The 22,274-nt window shown below is 39.9% G+C and overlaps 3 protein-coding genes across 3 annotated transcripts in view; 1 reads left to right on the top strand and 2 right to left on the bottom strand.

The window, feature by feature from the left end:
* The window catches only part of ppp1r8b (protein phosphatase 1, regulatory subunit 8b), an 8,318-nt gene extending 4,007 nt beyond the window's left edge, over nt 1-4,311 (bottom strand). Inside the window, exons 1-6 of the mRNA XM_050047047.1 lie at nt 4,203-4,311; nt 3,591-3,651; nt 3,090-3,243; nt 2,508-2,725; nt 1,978-2,122; nt 1,573-1,637 (exon numbers count right to left, since the gene is read on the bottom strand). Coding sequence (XP_049903004.1) covers nt 1,573-1,637; nt 1,978-2,122; nt 2,508-2,725; nt 3,090-3,243; nt 3,591-3,651; nt 4,203-4,255 — 696 coding nt within the window. The 5' untranslated portion in view covers nt 4,256-4,311. The remainder of the gene's footprint in view (nt 1-1,572; nt 1,638-1,977; nt 2,123-2,507; nt 2,726-3,089; nt 3,244-3,590; nt 3,652-4,202) is intronic.
* A 1,305-nt stretch (nt 4,312-5,616) lies between these two features.
* Nucleotides 5,617-14,356, top strand: themis2 (thymocyte selection associated family member 2). Its single transcript, XM_050047032.1, has 6 exons — nt 5,617-5,756; nt 6,178-6,318; nt 6,405-6,830; nt 9,063-10,282; nt 10,839-10,953; nt 12,405-14,356. Exons 1-6 carry the CDS (start codon nt 5,654-5,656, stop codon nt 12,524-12,526), a joined length of 2,127 nt encoding a protein of 708 aa, XP_049902989.1. The 5' UTR covers nt 5,617-5,653; the 3' UTR covers nt 12,527-14,356.
* A 133-nt stretch (nt 14,357-14,489) lies between these two features.
* Nucleotides 14,490-21,672, bottom strand: rpa2 (replication protein A2). The gene is made up of 9 exons (XM_050047048.1): nt 21,515-21,672; nt 21,224-21,318; nt 21,010-21,111; nt 19,802-19,915; nt 18,999-19,073; nt 18,667-18,783; nt 18,072-18,200; nt 16,021-16,115; nt 14,490-14,981 (listed from the first exon to the last, which is right to left on the bottom strand). Exons 1-9 carry the CDS (start codon nt 21,525-21,527, stop codon nt 14,894-14,896), a joined length of 828 nt encoding a protein of 275 aa, XP_049903005.1. The 5' UTR covers nt 21,528-21,672; the 3' UTR covers nt 14,490-14,893.
* Between the last annotated feature and the right edge of the window lie 602 nt (nt 21,673-22,274).

Raw genomic sequence — 22,274 nt, 5'->3', positions numbered from 1 at the left:
AAATTACAGACCTCTCTCATCTTTCTAAGTAGGAGAACTTGCAAAATCAGTGGCTGACTAAATACTTTTTTGCCCCACTGTATGCTTAAATTCGGTATTCTGTACAACGTATAGTTTATGTGAGTGTGGTCAGATATCCACAGCGATTCACTCTATGGCATTAGTTATAACATCATAACTTTTTTGCAGACACAGTCCTAATCTGCAATTGGAGCCAGCCAATTAGTTGAATAATAATTACCATGACGACTTTGGATTCCCATAATTAAATGAACATGATCGACTGCGATAATGACATTTAAAATGGGTGCTTCACTCATAGAAAACTCTGCTGCAAATCAAATCAGGTGCTTCAAAACCAACAGCCAGCTTCCACTTTTGAAGAGCTGTCATGCCGCTATGCGCACACCCTGCAGCAGCAACCTATGAAAAACATTCCTGAATTCTGCAACTGCAGATGGCTAAATGAAATGCAACCGTCATCATCTGCTGTTTGGACACTTGAGAAAACAAATCATATGCAAAAAGTGCATGTGACTTGTGTCCCCATTAAAAGCAGCACAACTTGTTAAACCACCTAAAAAAACCACCACAATCTGCAGTACGATGACTACATGAAGGCCAAGAAGAATAATGTCGCTTATGTTCCCGTATCGTTACCATTAATCCCCACCACCACTGTAAAAAAAAATAAAATAAATGCAGGGGGATGCGTATCCATGGAAGAGGGACTGAATTTAGGTGACGAAGAACTGTGTTTTAGTCTTAGTTTGATGCAAAGATTTTTTTAATTTGTAGCAATGTGGAACAAAGTAAAAGCAGTGATCTGTTGATTCAACTGTGGGTAAAATATTTTGGTACAATTTTATTTATATTTTGTTTCTATGTGATGCACTGAGAGTAAGGACCACTCTTATTTGTTGCAAATATTAGTGCATTAGCAGGAATGTAACGTGGAAGTAAAAGCGCCATTCTGTTTATTTAAATGTGAAAGTGGATTCATAACACAAGACAAAACCAGAGCATCATTGCGAAATGTAACGTGACCTAATAATGGTTTTATCTCCATTGTCTTGTGTTCAAAGTCGATTAAAAGTCAATTTATTGCCCAGCTCTAACACGTAGCTCCTGACATTACACATTTTCTAAGTTGCAGGTCACAAACGTACACATAACCCACTGCAAACCATCAATATGTTATAAAAGACTATGAGAACCCTACTCATCTTTTTTTGGAAAAAATCAGAATCACTCATCTAACTAAAATGGAAGAGACTTTTTGTGTCTGTCTGTCCTACGAATTTCAAGACAATCAGCCTATTGTTGTCACACGTATCCTTTGTATTGCTGAGGACCCAGTGTAGTATAGTGTTGAGTACCAGCTCTTGAGATCTACAAAACATATTTATTAGTAGTGTGTTACTACTACCAGCGGTACACACTGTGTAGTGTATTGAGAAGGGACCCTTGTTAACTGTTAAACCGCCAAATGGCATGCTGGGTACAGCTCGCCTTTCTGCTGAAATATACCAAGTGAATCAGAAGTTCTTAAATAACAAAACCAAAGCTTACCTTGATGGGGATGACAGCAGTCTGGACCATGTTTCTAAAGCGTCCCACTGAGGGGTCTATATCCTCTGTAAGAGTTTAAAGACAAGTGTTACAATCTGTTGCAGAGTGCAATTCCTCTCTTGAAAAGCAGAATCTCAAATATCTGTTTGGCAATATAGCTCGGTTATATATTTAAAAACATGACCGCAAAATCCTCTAATTTCCTTCTCAGTTGCATGCAGTGAAACTTTAACACAAGACTCTACAATTTCACAACACTATTAAGAAAGGAGTTTAATCCACCACAAAACATAGTCTGGTCTGGCATTGTCATTACAAGCAACAGAATTGTTTAAACATGCAGTTGTTTAAAGTATAACTGAGTTTTTGTGTTTCTTTCAGCACTGCCTTCACTTTGATTCGTACCTGGGTTAATGATGGAGTCCTCTTCATTGAAGGTAACCCTGGAGTTCCTCCGTTTCCTCTTAGGCCTCTGGATTTCAAGATTACCCTCCTCGATGGTCAGTAGGGAGATGCGTTTGTTGTGAGCTGTGTTGAACTCTGTCAGGTTCTGGCAGGATACAGGCAGATAAAGAAAAATGTGTGTAATATAGCTGCACTGATAAAGATAATACTACTTTACAACATGACATTATACCAGACTGAGCAATAGACATAAACAGATCAATCTCGAGATTTTAGTTTTTGTGTTAACACTGATCATACAATCTATGATCTCTGAGGATTAAAACAAAATGCAAAATATTACACTTAATAAAGATAACTATAGAAAAGAAAAGCACTAAAATATATTTTAAACGTTGTTGTGCATCTATAAAACTGCAATTTGGAAGCAAAAAGGTGATAATCAGGAAACAAGACAGCCATTTTTTTCTGTTACGTAGTTTATGCTTAAGAGCATAAGAATATTGTTATTATTAAGAAACTAAATGTACCTCCAGCTCTGTCTCTTCTTCTGGAAGCCCAAGCAGTCCTTTCAGCTCCTCGTCCTCTCCTGTCTTACTGTCTCCTGTGCCGGCTGTGCCTTGGGTTTGGGGTTTCTCTCTGATGGTGTACGTCCTTGTTGAGGCCCCAAAAGATATTGTAGAGTCTATGGGTACTTGCTGAGGCTTGTGTGCCTCCAGACGGATGTGTCCAAGGAAAGTACCGTGAGCTAAAACGATGACAATGAATAGGAGAGTGGCGTATGTTAACTGTGAAAGTGTGGCCTGTTGAACTGAATCAAATGTGATTAAAGTTTTGGTAGCCTATTAGAATAATAAAATCAAATACTACTACTTGACTAGATAAATAGTGCTGCAAAAAATGACTTAAGTGAGGTGAACAGACTGAAAACTTTATGTTATTAGATAAAAACAGAAGTTGCAGAACATCTGAAATCGCAATAATATTGTATTGTGACGTAAGTATTGTAATAATAGTAGTTTTTATCCTGTGTATGTCAAACCATGCCAGATACTGGTTATAGATACAGCCTAAAATGAGTAAACAAGATGTGATTGTGAATGGTGTCTTACTGCTGTTGAGGTCTATGAGAAAGACCCTCTTCAGGTGTTTGTGGTAGACCAGGGCAGCGTGGACACGTGAGCATGACTGATGGTCGATGGTGAAGTCACACCAGTCTGGGTTCCTCCCAAACAAGTAGTACTTCTTTTCATCTATGATCAGTTTCTATAGGGAGAGACAGTTTCAGTGAATCATGGTCATTCAAACACTCTTCCAGAGAGATCCATAAACAGTCTGTTATGTCTCTGTGCCTCTGAGCCATAACTTAACAGTGTTGCTTCCCACTGAAAAGCTTAAATCTCAGGGCTGTTGCTGCTCTTGCACCGTTTGAAGCCGTGCAGCCATAGACAGTCCCAGTGTGCATCACAGCTGGGACAAAGTGGACTGTCAGGCTCGTATCTGGTGCATTCAACTAAGGGAGCTCCCACAGTATTATCTATACATGCTTTGACACTAATGCACAATAACGTTGAGATGATGTAAAGAGTAAAAATGGCCCAGTTTCCGGTTACCTCCATCAGTTTGTCTCCCTTCATCACGTCCAGATGCAGCCCCTGGGGCGGCTTGCCTGCCCTGAGAGACATCAGTTGGTGACCGTTTACAACATTTATACAGACTACATACCACGAGTTTATGCACAATTGATCATTACAAGCGATAGCTGAATAGCTTCGCTTTGTTCTCTTGTTATGCTTAAAGGTAAATTCACAAAAACAAGTGCTTGTACCTGTACAATAAGCTAATGGGAACGTTAACATCGGTCATCATCTAGCTAACGTTCTTGGAACAGCAACGCTATCAAAGAGCAAGGCAAAGGCTATATAATAAAATGCCTTATCTATATCACAAAACCTCTTCTAATCACAACTATCACTTTTGAAATTAAAAATACGAAGCACTGTCCTGAAAACACACTTTAAAATAAACATCATCCAACGCCATTACTAATTTAATAGCGGCGTTAACGAGTTAGCTTGCTAGCTTGCTAGGTTGCTAACGCTAGCTTACAGAAACTACAATCTTCTCTCTCAGTAAAAGATGAGGGATATGAGTGCTGTGCTTATATGCATCTGATATTGCATCACAGACAACCGGTTACAACTTTAGCATGTGCATATGCTCACCATGATGGACAATCAAAAGGAGGAGCACTTTCTTTGCTTGTTTTAGTCGCCATCTTGCCTCATCTTCTCATGGCCGAGCTGCATGATGGGTAACCGTCACTCTGGGTTACTGGGAGTTGTAGTCCAAACACATAGCGTCCAAATTTAACCACCAACTCAAGTTAGTAAAATACATAATGTGCCTAATAAAATTGAAAGTGGCCAAGAGTATCATGAGCATACTGTGCTAGCATCACTGAGGGCAATTACAGTAGAGAACAACTTTGAGTTCCCTCAACAACCACTAGAGGTCCTCAGAGCCCAGATTTCTTACTCAAAATAGCTATGTGCTGCAGAACCAATGGTTGTCAAGTGTGTCTTTTTTGGGTTGTTGTTGTGGAGAACTAGTGGCTTGCGAACCAAAGCAACACAAGATATTCTCAGATCTCAGATATTTATTTTTGATGCAAGAGCATTACGCCATTTCCTCTACACGAGTCAAAGTGTTGTCAGGCTAGCATTTGATGAGAGGTGGTACTGCTAAGTTGGATCATGGAAAGGGGGGGGAAACCCCTCAAGAGATTCAACCAACAGACCAGGCTGATCTTTGATATGGAAAGTGTCGTGGGTTTTGTCAGATGCTGTGAGGGGCTGCCTCATCATGTCACGAAGAGGGGAGGAGGCCTGGTTTACTCGACAGTGCAAATCAACAGAAGGAAGTAAATGTGCTGTCTTTTCCTGCTATGTGTTTGAGGTAGATTGAGAGAGCAGAGGGTAAATTACATGTGTGAGGGATGTGTCATGGGGCACTTTGAGGTGCATCAGGACCAATAAATTTGGATACAAGGGTGGTACACTTAGTAAAATTAAATTTCCCCACTCTGTCTGTCCTTTCTTTGAAATTTGGCTATTCGTAATCTGTCCATATAGTTGCTACCTGTTAAAAACTTTGTGTTTGGTCAAGCCACTGAGTTGTTAGTGTGCTTGACATGCAAAGACAAAATGTGGTGTTTTGGATCTTTTCGACCTTCAAACAGTGTTAACAGAGAATTGATTTTGTCCATTTAACAGGTGAGTACGTAATGAGGAATGCCTTTTGTACACATTGTAATATTTGCAGGTCCAACACTCTCTCACACACACATGTACATTTTGACACATTTCCTTATAAGGCTATAAAGCTTAGAGTATCTCGGTCTATTTCTCTGGGTGACAGCTAATCGAGACTCTATGTCACAATCAATTAAATAAGAAATAACTCAAACACCTTCTTTCACAACTTCACAGTATAATAATGCACACGTCCTATCACTTGTCCTCCGCCTGTGAATGCAAGCACTGTGCAAACACCTCCTGTAACTTCCTCATTCACTTTTGTGGTTTTTGACTGAGAAAGCAACCTCATTTTATGCTTTGCTTGCCATTTGCTGTCTGCCTTCATTTTTGATCACAGCACACTTGAGGCAGCAGCGATGGCAGGCACGACTGCTTTGCCGCTTCAACAACTCATCGCTTCATTGGACAACTCTTGTCTGCCAAAAATTCTACAAGTTTGCTCTGGAGTGTATTTCCAAGGTAGGCATTTGGTTGTTTTAGTCATTGTGAACTGAAACTGTGAGGGCAGATGAGGACAAAGCTAAGGAGATAAAAGATTTTCTGAAGAGATTAGACCACTACAAATCATAATGTGTCTGGATTTCTGTACTGTGTCTGTCTGTATCTACTGCATATGTTTATATCTATAAAGTATACATGTTTCCCTCTTGTCTCAAGCCCAAATCAGACATTATTGCAGCCAATAAGACAGTGCGTATTTGTTTGAGTTGAATAGTTTATATTATCAATGTTTGGTAAAAAGAAATATTTCTCTTTAGTGTAAGCATCCCAATTAAGAACAATAAGAAGATCTGTTATTAATACTTAATATATCTGCACATTGATTGTTGATCTGGTTATTTATATCCGTCTTCGTTCTGTTTCTCACTCTCCATTTCAGGGTCTATATATGAAATTTCTGGGAGTGAAGTGTGCTTTTCTACTGGGGATCTGATAAAGGTCATCAACATTGAGCTCCTATCAGTTTGCTGCGAGGACATCAGCAACAATGAGAAGTTTGAGCTACCTATCAGCCACACAGGTTGGTCTGAGCTGTCAACAAGATTCTCATGAGAACAGCTAATTTTGTTACGTTGCTGACCACTGACACTTGTTGCTGTTTCTCAGGTTTATTCAAGGTTGTTCCGGAGGACATGCCGTACAGTACAATCGAGGAGATGATGAGCCTGAGGCCTGTGGGCCTGGAATCCTGCCTTCCCTTCACTTTCACCAGCCGCTCCAAGATAACCATTGGCAATTTCACATTGGGGGCTGGTAGAGCTTTGACCGTGCTCTCTATCAAGCAGCACGAGGGGGAAGAGGATCAGTTGCGCTGCCATATTCAAGGAAAACAGGAAGCCTCTGCAGAAGTGTCTATCCCATTCTCCTTGCAAGGAGAGTTCAGAGAGTGTGAAAGCGAGGAGCGTTTCACTCTGCGGGAGATCATGTCCTCGCCCTGCCTATGCAGTCGAAGGTTTCGCTTCATCAACACCACAAAGTGTGATCGGCCCCTTGTCCTCAGTCCAATATACCAGGTCCACGCCATCATGAACTGTGAGAATAACCTACTTTTTATTTTGTTATTTGAAGAGAATTAAAGTTATCTGAATCTTACTTACATAATAGGTTATTATTTTCACATCGTTTAACTCTTGATTAGAGTACATTAATATATTTGAGTGTTAATTAAAGTGGAATTTAAGTTTTTATTTAGTCAACTATTACACTCAAATGTGATTTTGAAGTAGTTTTACATGAGTGCGGCCATGTTATGCTATTTCATACCTCACTACTTTTGAACGGCAAATATTTGACTTATATCGATACGTTTATTTCTTAGTTTAAAGTTAGTAGTTATGTGCAGATTAAGGTTTTACAAAACCATTGGTGTAGATTTTGGGGGGATGCAAAGGACACATCCCCTTCAGTATTTAGAATGTGCATGTTTCTCCCCCAATAGAAATATGAAAGTAGTGGAAGATTTTTTTTTTTGACAGGATTAAAGATATGTACATCATAAATGGAACTGAGAAAAGGAACAAATTGGTGTATAGATATTCACGAGAATGCAGAAAATTAAGTGTTTGATCCTCAACGTTTTCTGGCCTGCTCAAAAAAAACCTATGCCCTTGTATAAAACCAATGATGAGCTCATCAAATATGATGCAATGTGTCACAGCCTGGCTCATAAGGCCACGTCTTTAAAAGTTATACAAAATTATTAAAGTCTGTGATTAATTAAATACACAACAAATATACAAACACACACGGAGAGAGGAGGTCAGTGGAATCAGAAGTGTAAGGTGCGCATGGCAGTGAAGATAGCGTGAGGGTGTTGTGATATGCATCTCAGCAAAGTTAAGGGAAGAACTTAAGAGGAACTAAAGCCACATTTACCACCAGAGCTTTATAAACTGGAACGCTGGGCCCAAGTCTCACCATCTGGCACTGATAATCCCCTGCCCCACACCACCACAGATGTTCAGCCCCAACGAAACACAGCAAAATGTTTATTTAAACTGAAACGGAGCTGCGTTGAAAACCCTGTTGTGTTACACAAGCAACTGTGGCAGCTGTGCAGGTGGCTTATATTATAAAAAACAAATGTCTTCAATTATTGCATACACCAAGCTGCAGTGGACGTATTTGTGAAAAACTTAAGTTGGATCCGTTGTGCTGATTGGGTACAAGGGCGACACATATGAAACGGGGGGTTAGGGGGGGTCCTCTGTCAGAAAACTTCCCTGCGTTCTGGTGAATTTTATGCACCAATTTGTTCCTTTTCTGCATTAATTTATGGCGTAAATGTCTTTAATTTTGTCAAAATAAAAGTCCTCTGCTACTCTCATGTTTTAATTGGGGCAGACAATGGCACAGGGACATGTCCACCTGCGTCAGCCCCCCCAAAAATCTTCACCTATTATTTGGTAACACTTTGACACAACCACCAAACAAGAGAACACGTACTTCAGAGCTTGTTGCATACCTTCTCACGCCGTTTCAAGGAGCAAAATGGTGCACGGCGTTTTCAGATTGAACGTGTCCTTCGTATCTGAAAAAAGGACAGATTGGCAGATAAGTTTAGTTTAGTTTACAATTTAACAAACCATTATGTACATTATACACATACATACAAAAATCACATTACATACAAAAAAGCAACAAAGAATCACATAGTGTCATACACTTCAAACAAAATCTGTAAGCAAGATTTCACAAGTTGCATCATTTCATTTCATCACTTAATTTCCTGTTTGTTAATACGGTTAACTGCTTAAGTAATCTTTTAATGTTTTATTGAAAGCGTCTCTGGTATTTATTTTAGTGACATGATTTGGTGAAGAATTTCATCCTGTAATGGCTCTGTGAAACGCAGTAGACCTGAGGAGATTTGTCCAGAGAATCGTAATTGTAACAGATTAAATTACCCAATAGTGAATAAAGTAGTTTAAATTAGCACCACTTTAACCAACATCAGCGCATTAGTGATCAGTATTTTAATATACTTTATAATAGTATAATACTCACAGGGACCTGCACAATGATGACACCATTTTTGAGACTTTAATTTTGCTGTTGGTTATATTACCGAACTTTTACTGCCATAGATTTTGAATGCAGGTGTATTTTTACACTGTATTTTATACTTTTATTAGTAGTACTTCTCCTTCTAGTAAAGGTCTTCTATCACTGATAAACCTCAGTGTGTTCTGGTTTTAGTTAATACAGTTCCATCGAGTAGCTTTTCTACATTTTCTAACATGAATCCTCTTGTTTTTTGTACAGTGAGGAAGAACGTGTTGAAGTTTCCCTCCAGCTTAGAGGTGGATGTGGTCGACGTCACCGATGTGTGCAAGGATGCGAGTTTCGTGACCCCGCTCAGTCTGACAGAGGTCCACTCCCAGCCAGATGAATCCTTTCCTGTTGTAGTGGAGGTACTGGAAGGCCCAGAGACCCGCTCTCTGTTCAAGTGCAGCTGGCTGCCAGAACTTAGCAAGAGCAGCCACCTGATTTTCCACAAGACAGGAACCTCAGCCATGATTTTATTATCCAGCATGAAGAGCCGAAAGGCGCAGCAGTACTTCCTGGTATCTCAGCAGTATGGTGGAAGATTTCGGAGGCGGCCAAGAGAGTTTAATTCGGTGTATGAGCTGTATGTTGCTTCGATCCAGGCACCGGGTCTGAAGGTCAGCGTAACAAAGAACTGTGAGGAAGATGAGGAGGAGGGCCTGCCTGGCCTCAGTGTGGGGGAACAGCTGGAGGTCATTCGCTGCGAAACAATGGTATTGCCTTGTGGAGGCAGCAAGGGAGAGACGCAGTCCGTCGAGGCTCTCTTGTGTCAGCGTCTCCAAGAGCCAGATGATGGGGATGATGATGATGATGATGAGGAGGAGGAAGTCAAGCAGGAGGATGAGAGAGAGAAGGTTCCTCTGCCTCTGTACATGCAGGGTCACTTTGTGGAGGTACTGGGTGATAACAAGAAGTACAAACTCAGAGACTTGGGTAAGGAGTTCACTTTGCCCCTGGATGTTAAAGTGGTGAGCCGGGACACTGAACTAGAGACTGATCCACTAGTTGGATTTGCGTGTCTCAGAATAGAGGGAGCAATGTTAGAGCCCACCATCCAGGTGAGCTTTCCACACAGCCCAGACCACTGTTTCGAGATCCCAACCCAGTGGCTCTCGATGTCTGTCTATTTTACCAAGGACCCCCTGCCATGGCCATGCGGTCAACCACCCAAATGCCACGTGAACAGGGTTACAGAGGTGACGGACACGTTCTTTTATGAATTTCGCAAACAGGGGAACTCAAATGCAGCTCCTCCACCTCGACCACCAAAGCGAAATCTGTCAACTTCGACGTCAGCAAAAAAATCATCAAAATCCTCGAAGAAATCATCCAAAGCAGAAAAGTCCAAACATGGACAAGACAAAGGCATCCCAACCAAGGAGCTGGCTAATTTGACTTTAAATAGCAAAAGACGGCCCCCAGCTCCCCCACCTCCAGTAAGTATGACAATAATTGCATATGTGTAGATTTCAGGGGGAGGGATGGGCGCAGGGGACAAATCCTCCTCAGTTTTTAGAACATTTGCATTTGTTTCCTCTCAATAAAGACATGAGTAGCAGAGGACCTTTATTTTGACAAAATTAAGGACATTTACACTATAGATTGATGCAGAAATGGCACAAATTAGTGCATAAAAATTCACCAGGAAGCCAGAAATTAAGTATTTGATGCTCAAAAATCTTCTGGCGGAGGACCCCCCCCCCCAACCCCCATTCAAATAAAACCTATGCCCTTAAATGTATTCAAGGTCCCAAGAGCTATTCAGAATGTGTTGTGGTTGAGCTGTCATGGTTAACATGTCTTCTTGAAATTATTTATAAGAACACACCACAGCGCAACTTCTGTGTTAGAGAAATATTTCTCAGTATGACTTTCGGGAAATCTCAAACTTTCTCAGACTATTCAAAGCAGTAAAGCTTCCACTTTTTGCTGCGGTGGACAAGTGATGCGTGGAATTAAGCTGAACATTTCTGACTTCCTCTTGTTGTGCAGGGTATCTTTGATGATCAGCCTCCACCAGTCGTACCCCGAAAGCAGTCAGCTGAAATGACAACAGGCAAGGCTCTGCCAAACACTTATGTTGAAAGGGAGGAGCGGAAGACAAAAGGTGAGGTTGTTTTAGCAGAATCATGTAGGTTTAAGCCATAACACTTAATTCTTAAGGTTTTCTATAATTCTTATCATGATATTTAAAAAAAAAAAAAAAGACCAACAAAACTTTCCAACCTGCCCACTCACTTGCACACTTTGTGCAGATCGATAAGGGGAGACCGGGGTTGGTTGTCACAGCGCATATTACAGCCACACTAGAGGTTGCTGTGACATTATGTCAAGATCACAGTTGGCCTCACGTCCTGCTTATTTTGCACTGGTCATTTTGTGCAACACACAAAAAATTGATGTGAGATCATTTTTTTATGTTGGTGGGGGGTTTTTTTGTATTGAAAGCTTGGAAGTTATTTGTCATTTAGAAATCACACACTCACTAAAAAGTCGAAGGTTAATAGCTTTAATTTGAGTCAACATTAAGCTAGCAAGCTAAAGCCGTGTGGCAGCTAGCTTGAAATGTTTGTCAAGAGGTCAGTTGGGGATAGCTCTGTCACTGCTCAAGACAGTCAGCATTGCAAACATGTTATGCTCTGTACACAACCACACACACACACACACACACACACACACTCACACGCACACGCACATGCACAATGTTGCTTTAGTTCCTCATTGAAAAAACAATGTTGTATCTAAACAGCTACAAACTTCAACCCAGGTTGTTTGACATTTTAACAAAAGTTCCTGGTCGTATTGAAATGAAGATTAACCTGTTTCAGTCTCACTGTTTCATTTAATGTTATATTCATAATGAAATGTTATGAAACAATGGCTTTAATAAAGACTAGATTTTTTTTTCCAGCACTGTAAATTCCTCCATTTTACGTCTCATTTCAGAGGATAATTCAAACAAACAATCACATGGTCCACATTCAGGATTTAAACACGAGGGGCATTGATGATAGCAAAACTATTCAAGATGTGGTAGTCATTTCAAAACTTATTTGGTGTTTTTATCTTAAATAACGAAAAGGTTATATATGTTTTTAAAAATCTTAATCTTTTTTCTGCAACAACATTGATCACTGCAGGGACAACCAACCTCGTGATGGAGTTTCTGTCTTTGATGGTTTATAACTTCTTGTCACAGTAAGCTGTAACAATGAAAGAGATACCCATTTCAAGCCAAGACCTTAAGCTTTTATTTCATTTCACTGAAAGATGTTTTAATGTTGAGCATTTCACACGATGTTTCTCAGGCTGAAGCAAATGGTTCATTACTTTGGGACTATTTTCAGATGCAAATTGATACACATTTAGTGCTCTTGTATTTATGTTATGAGGGAAGTGTTTGGGGAAGACACTTCAGTGCCCATGTTCATATAAACAAGGAAGTGAAACTTTTGTGACTATTTAAGTGTTTAAATATTTTTGTATTCATCAAAAAAAATTTGTCTCTTCATTGGATTTGTTTGATAAATATAAAATTATTTCATATTCCTCCCACAGTGAATCAGGAGAGAGAGTGTCACGTTGCAGCAGATGTGGACAGCGACCATGACTATGAGACTGTGGATGACAGTTTTGTAACGATGATGAAGACAGCGCAAGAGAATGTAATGTATTACTGAAGTTTATGTTCGACCGCAACAGCAAAATATCACAAATGTGTGGTGGGAACAGAATTTAAAGTATACTGTGCAGGATTTTCTGTTCCTGTTTAACATACTCGCCAGCAAAAGTGAAAGTTAAAGCCAACTCTTTATTCACTTTGGCTTTTTCTTTTTGGCACTGTGTGTGGATGCCAGCTGCTTCCAGACTGGCGCCTAGTTGCTACCTTTTTATATGCTAAAGCCCCGGCCTCACCTGAGTGCTGTGGGGGTACACACCCATAAATGTCCCAACCATTGAAAATTAAAAAAAAAAAAAAAAAAACAGGAAGAGGGTAGGGTCTTTGCAGAAAATACAAAACCACAAACTTCTGCTGAGTCATACATGATGATTGAGAGGGATTATTTCTGAGTCTAATCACTGGGTTTTTTTTAGGAAAATCCTGCAGAGCTTATCTTTAAGAGTGATGAAAGAAAATGTCATATTGCGGTTTTTAAGCTCTCCTGTCTTAAATACAATGTACCAAGGCGTTCTTATATTGTGAGGCTTTACAGTCGGACCAAGCAACCTTAAAACTTAACTGGTTTAACTATATTCAGCTATAACCTCCTGATAGCATCCTGCATCTGTGAGGACCATTGAGACAATTTGAAAGATTTATAGTGTTTGGTTACTCGTTTTCAGTGTGCACACAAAGTGCACGTATGGCAAAAGGACTGGCCCTCCTTCAGTTGTGTGGACAATTTATTTAGCAAGGGTTTGCCCACATGAGTATTTGATGTCAATGTAGCATCTTGTAGTGTATCACAGAACATACAGTAACACCACCGTTTTAATGTGGTCAGCGAAACTGTGTCTCCATTCATTTCTATGCTTCATCTTCAAGGCTGCATGATGCTGTGGCTTTGTCACCATGTACAGCAGACAACCCACAAACTCTGATCAAGTACTACCCTTGTAGTGTTTATTGTTGCAGTATTTGTTGAAATATCATACTATTGTGCTCTTTGTTCAAACTTGTAAGCAAGTCGTTGATTTAACCACGTGGTAGTTTTGGAGGCTGTAGCTTTCAGTTTTCTATACAATAACAAGGAAAACAACAGCAACACCCTGCAGTATTATACAGACTATATATGACACCACAAACAACAGCCTTCAATATTACCAGAGTTGAACCAATGTCTTATTTTAAAAAATGCATATTTATAAGCTTCACAGAGGAACATTTTATTGTACAGGCATGTGATGTATATGGCACCACCCTACAGTATATAAACAGACTCTAAACTGCAAGGGCTCATATCAGTCCTCGCTGGGATGCAACAGTCTTAACCACAAACATCACAAAATGGCACCTCTGCAGCATTTGGTCATAGTGGTAATAGAATAGCAGAAGCTCCCCCGGCGGTCACAGCAAACTAATGATCTGAGAGTACAAAAAGGAGCTAGACCTGGTGTCTAATCCTGTTTTGTTTTAAGCTGAATTTTATTAAAATGACTCATTGGTGGGTTTTCCGCCCAAATGCCAAAAAAATAATAAAATAATATAAAAGATTGTTTGTGTATTATCTCCATTTCTTTTAATGTTTAATTATTTCAACTACAGACATAGTGTAGTTTATGTATCTTGAGTTATGTTGTACTTAAGACATGTATCGTCATAAAAAGTTGCTTCCAAATCTATTCAAGACCTACGTGTTGTTTTTTTCCAAACATTTTTGCAAGATTCAGTTTGTGAAATGTCACATCTAAAAGTTGTGAATACACATGTAAAAATACAAAATTTCAATAAATTTGCACAAACTACTTGTTTATCATGGGAATGAGTGGATGGGAGGGTTCAATGCAACAAAATATGTAAAACTAAAAGAGCTTGAATAACATCTAAGCACACCGTACGGACTGTGTTATCAAGTTAGAAAAATATTAATCAAAAAGTGTATGTGTAAATTATGAAACAAAAGAGTTCCTGGCAGGTAACCCGACTGTTTTGTGTAGTTTATTAATTTTGAGATAAAGTTACACAGACAAAAATAAATGTAGCATGTGCGATCCAAATCTTTAAAATTACAAAATGCTTTACAGTGGAGAGGTGGGAAATACAGAACGGTAGCATGAACAGCTAACAGAGGCTTCTTCAACAGCAACACCTTTGGGACTTGCAACACAGCAGAAGCAACCTCAGGAATACAGGATGTGTAAACCAAAAGGTTACCGTCACCTAAACCATGTGTTCTTCAACCAACATCAGAGGGTTTCACACAATGTCACGCAGGTCTGCGGCATTAACGAGAGGTGTGATTCAGTTGATAGCTTAGAGTTATAAAACCTATACCAATGAATTATATCAGGTTAAACTCAGATAACTGGTGCCAAGGTGAAGGTGTTTATTCATCACTGTCTGTTGATTTGAAGTGATCTTCGTCGATGGTTGAAAAGATGTGACCTTCATTGCTTAGGAACTCCACTGCTTGCCTGTGAGAGCACAAAGAGAAATATGAATTATCTTTTTCAAGCACCTTTTTATATGAATTTCAAGCAATGCAAATACTACTTTTCTTTGTCTGTTTGATTTAGAAAACGGGCTGCAACAACTGGTCAATCAAATGAATATTAACTGGCGACTAATATGACAATTTGCTCCTTTTCTTGGTCTCACATAATGAATTCAATATTTCAGGGTTTTGCAAAACAAGATACTGTCTGAGGAAACACAGAGGGGGAAATTAGCAGTAAAAAGGATGTAACTTTGAATGACATCCACTTGATTTGACTAACTGCTGAAGCCTGACATTAGCTGCAGATACACTTGGAATACTAACTTTAAATCTTTTACACAGAACGAGGACTGCGGTGCTTCACAAGAGATTTAAAAAATTACTCAGAAAAGAACAAAGACTTTTAATACATGACAGTATAAAATCTGAGTCATGTCAGAGTTAATGCACATAAAATAATACAATAAAACAAAAACAAATCTTCTATTTGACAGCAAAGCCAAATTTTAAGAAGAAAATAATTTGACTGCTGGTTCACTGGTCATTTCTTTTAAAAACCACTTCATCTTTAGTCTTAACATGGGCAAAAATAACAGCTACACAGTTCCTGTAGTTGACAATATAAGTGGGATTCCTGGAAGGTGTTTGCAGCATCCCTTCCACGCAACAGATTGTTTTTAACTGATAAAGCCATCCAGTGGTGTGAGAGTGCACCCTTACGACATGTGTGGTCAAGCTAGCTTTTGTGAAAAAGCATGACTCTGAACTTTATGTAAAAGAGGACTGAAAAACGACGTAGTTAATGTTGTAATTCGTTCAACTTGCTCACTTTCTGTCTTCTCTTAAACTTAACTCTATGTGACCAAAATGCAAATCATGAAGTGCTTTGCTTTTCAGCTTAGTTAGAATGTGTGCTATGGATGCAACACAGTAACTTAACTCTACTGTGATAATTCCCTGGAAAATCACAAAGGATATTTCTATCCCTTTACAACTTAAAGCTGAACTTCTCTTACTTGATGGCAGCCAGACTCATGGTACCGAGTCTCTGCTTTAGGTCCTGAATGCTGATGCCTTGTTGGTCTGGGCAGCCTCTTATCAAACTCAGCACCTTGTGAGATGAAAAAGGACATGTTAAAACAGAACAAGTGTCCGTCAAGACAGAACATTGTCAAACCATTACTGATTTTTATGAGTGAGCTATTTTCATGTAACTTTTAGAGGAGTTACAGTGAGGAGGGACAGCAGTGGTGGGTAAACAAAAACCGTACTCAAGTAAAAGTATTCTTTCTTTATAATTATATTGACTGAAGTCAAAGTTTTGCTTGTAGGCTACCTTATTGCTTGCTGTCGGGCAACTGCTGTCAGGCATGTTAGTTCAGCCAAATATAAAAATCATTTATAGCTAAAGCTAAATGTATTGGTGACACTGAAAGTACAACAAGCAGCAGAAAGTGCGGCCTGTGGTGAGCTGACAGCCAATGGCTAGAGCTCGGAGCTGCAGCAATTTGAGTCTGTGGTAGAGTGTGGTCAAACTTAAAGGGGGTAATGGTTAAACCTTTAGCAGCAAACTGCAGCCACAGCCAATCAGTACACACACTGTGCGTTCCAATACCCATACTACCATACTATATAGTACAGCAGAGATTTATTATGTCCTAATACATGGTATGTCAAATGCAGTATGCAGTCTGATTTTGTAGCAAGCCAGCATGCTATTCTGGATATTCTGACCCACAATCCTTTGCACAGCGGACGATACGTCACATTGACTGAACTGCAGACACATGACAGCTGATTAACAGCACATTCAAGTAGCTGATGACCAGTGGAATAGTAATAATAGGAATATTAATTGTTTAAGTGAACAAAATAATCATAAATATCACCAACAACAAAAGGGCATAACTATAAAAATAACAGAAAACTGCAGATGTAATTTCACTGTCACAAGTATAATATGTTCGAATCTACAATTTCTGCAGTTGTAGCTTTAAAGTTAAACAACACATGTTGCAAGGTAACAACAGCAGAGCTTTTTGGGTTGATCTTTGTCTATGTCGAACCTGGTAAATGACGTTTGTTTCCAAGGTAACAGATATATAAAAGCAAGAGGCTCAAAGTTTGGGGCGTAATGTTATGAGAAAATAGTATGTCGTGATTGTGTGCATACTGTATGCAACAGTACGTACTTTTTAAGGGCAGCTGCAGTACCTACTAAAAGTAAAAAGAAAAAGTATGCAATTCGGAACGTAGACCTGTGTTACCCAGAATTCAACCCTGAAACACATGAACATGCCTCCCAGCCGCAGAGGAATGTAATTAATGTGACATCCTGCACTTCATCACTACTTGGTGTGTTTTCGGGGTAAAAGTAGCAAGAAGTATGTAGCCCATTGTCATAAGTACATGTATCGCAAAGGTGCTCAAGTAACAGTATAAAGTATTCTGCAGAACAACACCTCTTTAGAAGGACAATTTAGGGGCGTCGGTGGATTAGTGGTGGAGCAGGCGCCCCATGTACAAGGCTGTTGCCGCAGCAGCCCGGGTTCAAATCCAGCCTGTGGCCCTTTGCTGCATGTCATCCCCCTCTCCCTCTCTCTCTCCCCCCTTCACACTTACCTGTCCTGTCCATTAAAGGCAAAATGGCCCAAAAAATATCTTTTTTTTTAAAAAAAAAAGAAGGACAATTTATTTTCAGTTTTCTTTTCCAAGAAAGCACAGATATTCGAGTAAATGGTACGTGTTACTACCCACCACTGAGGGACAGGAAATATGAGACACTAAGCATTATGTGGTTTGATGAGTATCTTGTGCGTTATGTGACGAAATCAGTGACAATTTATATTCTTGGGAACATTAACTAGTTCACAGCTTGCTTTGATCATGACTGCAGCATATTACTGTTCATGGATTAATTTGAAAGGCTTTTTTAGGGGTTTAAAAAAGGAAAAAGATTTAAAATATATTTCATTGCCAAATAGTAACAGTCAAATTCATTAATAACAATTAAAACATTCATGTTCAGAGTTAGGTCAGTATGCAGGACACATGGATTTAGGCTCACCTGATTCTGGTTTGCGCTTAGGCCATTGTTAGTCATGTCCATAGCACCTGCGTAGCTACTACCCATGCTATCCATGCCTGGTCGTGACATGGGTTTGATGTCACTGCTCATTCCTCCTTTGGCACCCGACTGGAACAGAAGTAAAAATAAATTGTGCTGAAAAGTTTCCTCATAACAGCACAGATAAAATCCCCAAAGATAGACTGACGGTAGATACTAAGAAATGTGACAATAGCAAATTTGACTTCTGCATTTCTGCGTTATGGGAAAAAGGTTGAAAAGAGAAAATGCAATACACAACAGTTTTGTTGCATGTTGAAACCAGGTACAGTATACTCTCCTCAGATAACTGCTGTCCAAAAAATGTCACTTTACAGCTTTTCAGATTCAGATTGATGTATTTTTGCAGTTTATCAGTGTCTTAAAAGTGATGCATGTTTTTACTTAGCTGATTTTCTCAATTCTAACTTAAACAAAGCATTCCTTAACATCAGTAGTATTAATATGTGATATAAACTGATGTAACCTAACTTTCTCAATGTGTGTTTGAAATCAACAATAAAAACTGCGGAGGTTTATGCTTAAGGTTTCTCACCATGGTTTGAGATTTGCTTAGCATCATGTGCGCTTGAACAACCTCCAGCATATGTGAGGTGATTTCATTCATGTCCTCCAGTGGCCTGACGCTAAATGCCACGACAGATCTGTGGTTCTGAGACAAGGAGACAAAGATTCACCACTAGGTTGTAAAACAGCTGAATTCAAAGAGGAACTCCAATGCGGTCCATAAGAATAAAATTACTAAAACAAAAAGTTCTTGTAACATGCCAACTTTAATGTCACAAGGTCATGTGGCCTCACAAGAGTTCTTGAAGTTCCTCTTTGTTTCTGGGTACTGTAGAGAGGATGTTGGGACAGTTAACTCACCTGAAAGGAGCGCAGGTTGCCAGAGACTTTGACATATGTGCCAGGAGGCAGGACAGTGCTGTCCACACTGGGGTCCTGTATAAACCAAAACAACAGTGTTGCTAAGGGGCTTGATTTATGTAGTTTACCCCCCAAAAATATATGCTACAGCTTCTAAACAAGAAGGAGAAAACAATGCTCAGGCTCTCAACAGGAGTAGGTTGAGTTAGTGCAGGGATTACTGCCACAGCATTACTGCCACAGCAATTCACATTACTTTACATTTGGTCTGGGTCTTGATCGTACATTTGTACTTCATGCTGGCATTAGTGTCTATCCTTGCATATATATATATATATATATATATATATATATATGCATACACATATATATGTATATATATATATTTTCCACATTTTACATACGTGACCTCATGCACATTGGTATTTTGTGTCATGACTGTGTATTGATAATGGGATGCGTTTAATGCCTTCCAATGAAACAAAACTCCTTTCGGTTAGTAATAAATTTGAGAAGTGAAACTTATTGCTGAGCAGCCACTAGACAGCAGTAGTCAATCTCATAACTATGGAGCCAAACAAATGATCTTATACCCAAAATAATCCACCCGTTAAAGTGGTCTATCAACCTCTGTTGAACAGGAAACCACCAAGAATGTGACCTTCTTGGTAATGGGTTTTATTCACCACTCATACACATTGTACAGTACATGATTCATGCTTCTCTCAAAAGATAACCGAGTGTAATACATCAGCAGGATATTTTAAAATTGTTTGTGTAAAGATAAAAGACCCGTCACTGACCTCTGTGTCTACCCACTGCTTCACATCCATTGGAGCACCCGTCATGTCGTCTACCTTGTACTGGATGTTGGTCATGGATTTGTCTGTGGCCCTGATGATACCTACAATGGTCACCTGTGACACAGAACATGAACCAACAGTGACATTGAGACAGTTAAATAGCTACATTCTCTGTATCAATATGCTGTAGTGTATCATCTCTTAAGTACATGATACACCAAATTAGTCTGCATGTTCTCTCTGTGTCAGCGTGGGTTTTCTCCAAGTACTCCGGCTTCCTCCAACAGTCCAAAGACATGCAGGTTAATTGGTGACTCTAAATTGTCCGTAGGTGTGGATGCGAGTATGAATAGGTGTCTGTCTCTATGTGTCAGCCCTGTGATAGTCTGGCGACCTGTCCAAGGTGTACCCCGCAAGTTATTCAGTTTACTTTTGTATTAAGAACAGAACTAAACCCTCACATTTGAGTGCCTAGAACTTACAAATGTTTGTCATTTCACCTTGTGGAATTACTGAGGAAACAACGAAATCTAATAAATAGTGGCAGATTGTTTTGTTTTCAGTTGCTCAACTCTCTAGCAGCAATGTTGATACTGGATTAATCATTTAAGTCATTCCTCAAACAGACGTTTACTTGTTCAAGCTTTCAACTCTGGGTCTGCTGCTCTTGTGTTTTTATATATTTGAAAATTGAAAATGCTTTAGTTTTTAAACTGTTGTACATCTACAAGGGCTCGGGGAAATTGTGTTAGACATCTTTCACAACTCTGATATTTCTGTCATGCCCCCATTTAGAGGCCACAATGTAACAGGAAATAAATGATAGGGGTCAAGTGATAGCAGGCAGCTTAGGTCTTTTGATGTGTGCAGTGACATGCTGCATATGTTTTACCAAGCAGTGGTGGCAAGCGCACTCCTGTACGCCGTAGTTTGCTGGGGAGGCAGCATGACGGAGAAGAACAAGAGACGGCTAGACAAGCTGATAAAGACAGCAGGTTCAGCACTTGGCAGGAGCTTGGTTTCAGTGGGGACTGTTGTGGTGAGACATCATGGCAGGACAGAGAAGCAGCCATAGTGATGGGCTTATTTCTTTGCATTGCAGGACTGAACACAGGAGATCCTTTGTCTCCACAGCCATCAGACTCTAACACCTACTTCTACTGGCACCTATTTATTGTTGTTGTGCTCCCTGCTTTGCTTCAGCTTACCTGGGCAACTTCTACTTCTCCTACTTTGAAGGCCTCATCAGCCTGGGAGGCAGACATCAGCTGGGACACTGTGCAGGGGATTATCTGATTGGCACGAGTTCTCTGCAAAAGATACACACAGATAGTTTCTGTCAGTGCACAGTAGTGCGAGAGAGGGGGTGAGCCTTTGATAGGTTGATAACAAAGAAGCTGTGGTGTAGACATCAGTACAAACCCCTTTCTTCTCTCCTCCCTGGGACGCGGCAGGTGATGCAAAGCCTCCTGGAGACTGTGTGTAACCTCCTCCCACACCCGACTCACTGTACCCTCCTGAAATGACAAAAAGACAGTGACAGAGCCACTTATTCCTCCCATTACAAACCGTTTTCACCAACTGACGTTAACGTCAAACACACAACAACAAAGAGGTCAGTTAGTTGTTAAGCTAACGTTAGCCGCAGCCACACAACGTCAACAAAACGACCTCAACACTTCATGAACGCAGCAGTGCGAACATTAAACTCACCCTGGTTCCACATGTCGACTCTGTGTGTGTAGGTTAGTAAAATTAAATCTGAAATGTTATTAACTCTGTGTGGCAGCGACAACAACCGCACGCAGCTCTGCAGACTTCCTTGTAGTCCCGCGCGCAGAACTCAATATACAGCGCATGCGCATAGTAGAAGTCCCGCGCGAAACCTGTCAGCAGAGTGTAGGCGCATTTTTTTGCCCTGGTTTTTGCTTGTCAGACAGTCGGTCATGTCTGGATTTGTACAAGTAACGTCTTTGTGGCGACTACAGCTCTCAACAGTGACCCTAAATATACTTTTAGCGTCTGTTTACAAGAAATATTCCGTGTATAGCTTGTTAGGGGCGGCACACAGCCTTAGAGAATAGAGTACCTCAAAGGCAAAGCTCGGGGCATTAAAAACAGAGAGCCTTTAGAGACAGGTTGTGCTGCCTTCGACTCCTCTCGGAAATTTTGTGTGTACTATCCTATCGCTGCATCAGTGGCAACTGCTGTGAGAATATAGGCTACACTACGATTTTTCTTATGTTTTCTTTATTTTTATTTTTATTTATTTTTTTCACAAATTATTAATCACTACATATTTCTCACTTAGTAAACGTTAGGTGGCACAAGGTACATTTACAAAATATCGATAGGCACAATATTCTCAAGCGTTTAACAATTTTGATCAATACCTGTCAACTTTTTAATAATGTTCTTCTGCTTGATTAGGATATTGACAAAAATCGATTTAAGGAGAAATATTTGCTTCCAA

Source organism: Epinephelus moara, chromosome 6 (assembly GCF_006386435.1).
Source record: "Epinephelus moara isolate mb chromosome 6, YSFRI_EMoa_1.0, whole genome shotgun sequence".
Classification (NCBI taxonomy): domain Eukaryota; kingdom Metazoa; phylum Chordata; class Actinopteri; order Perciformes; family Serranidae; genus Epinephelus; species Epinephelus moara.
Note: the sequence above shows the minus strand (reverse complement) of the source record. Positions and strands in the feature narration are given on the sequence as shown.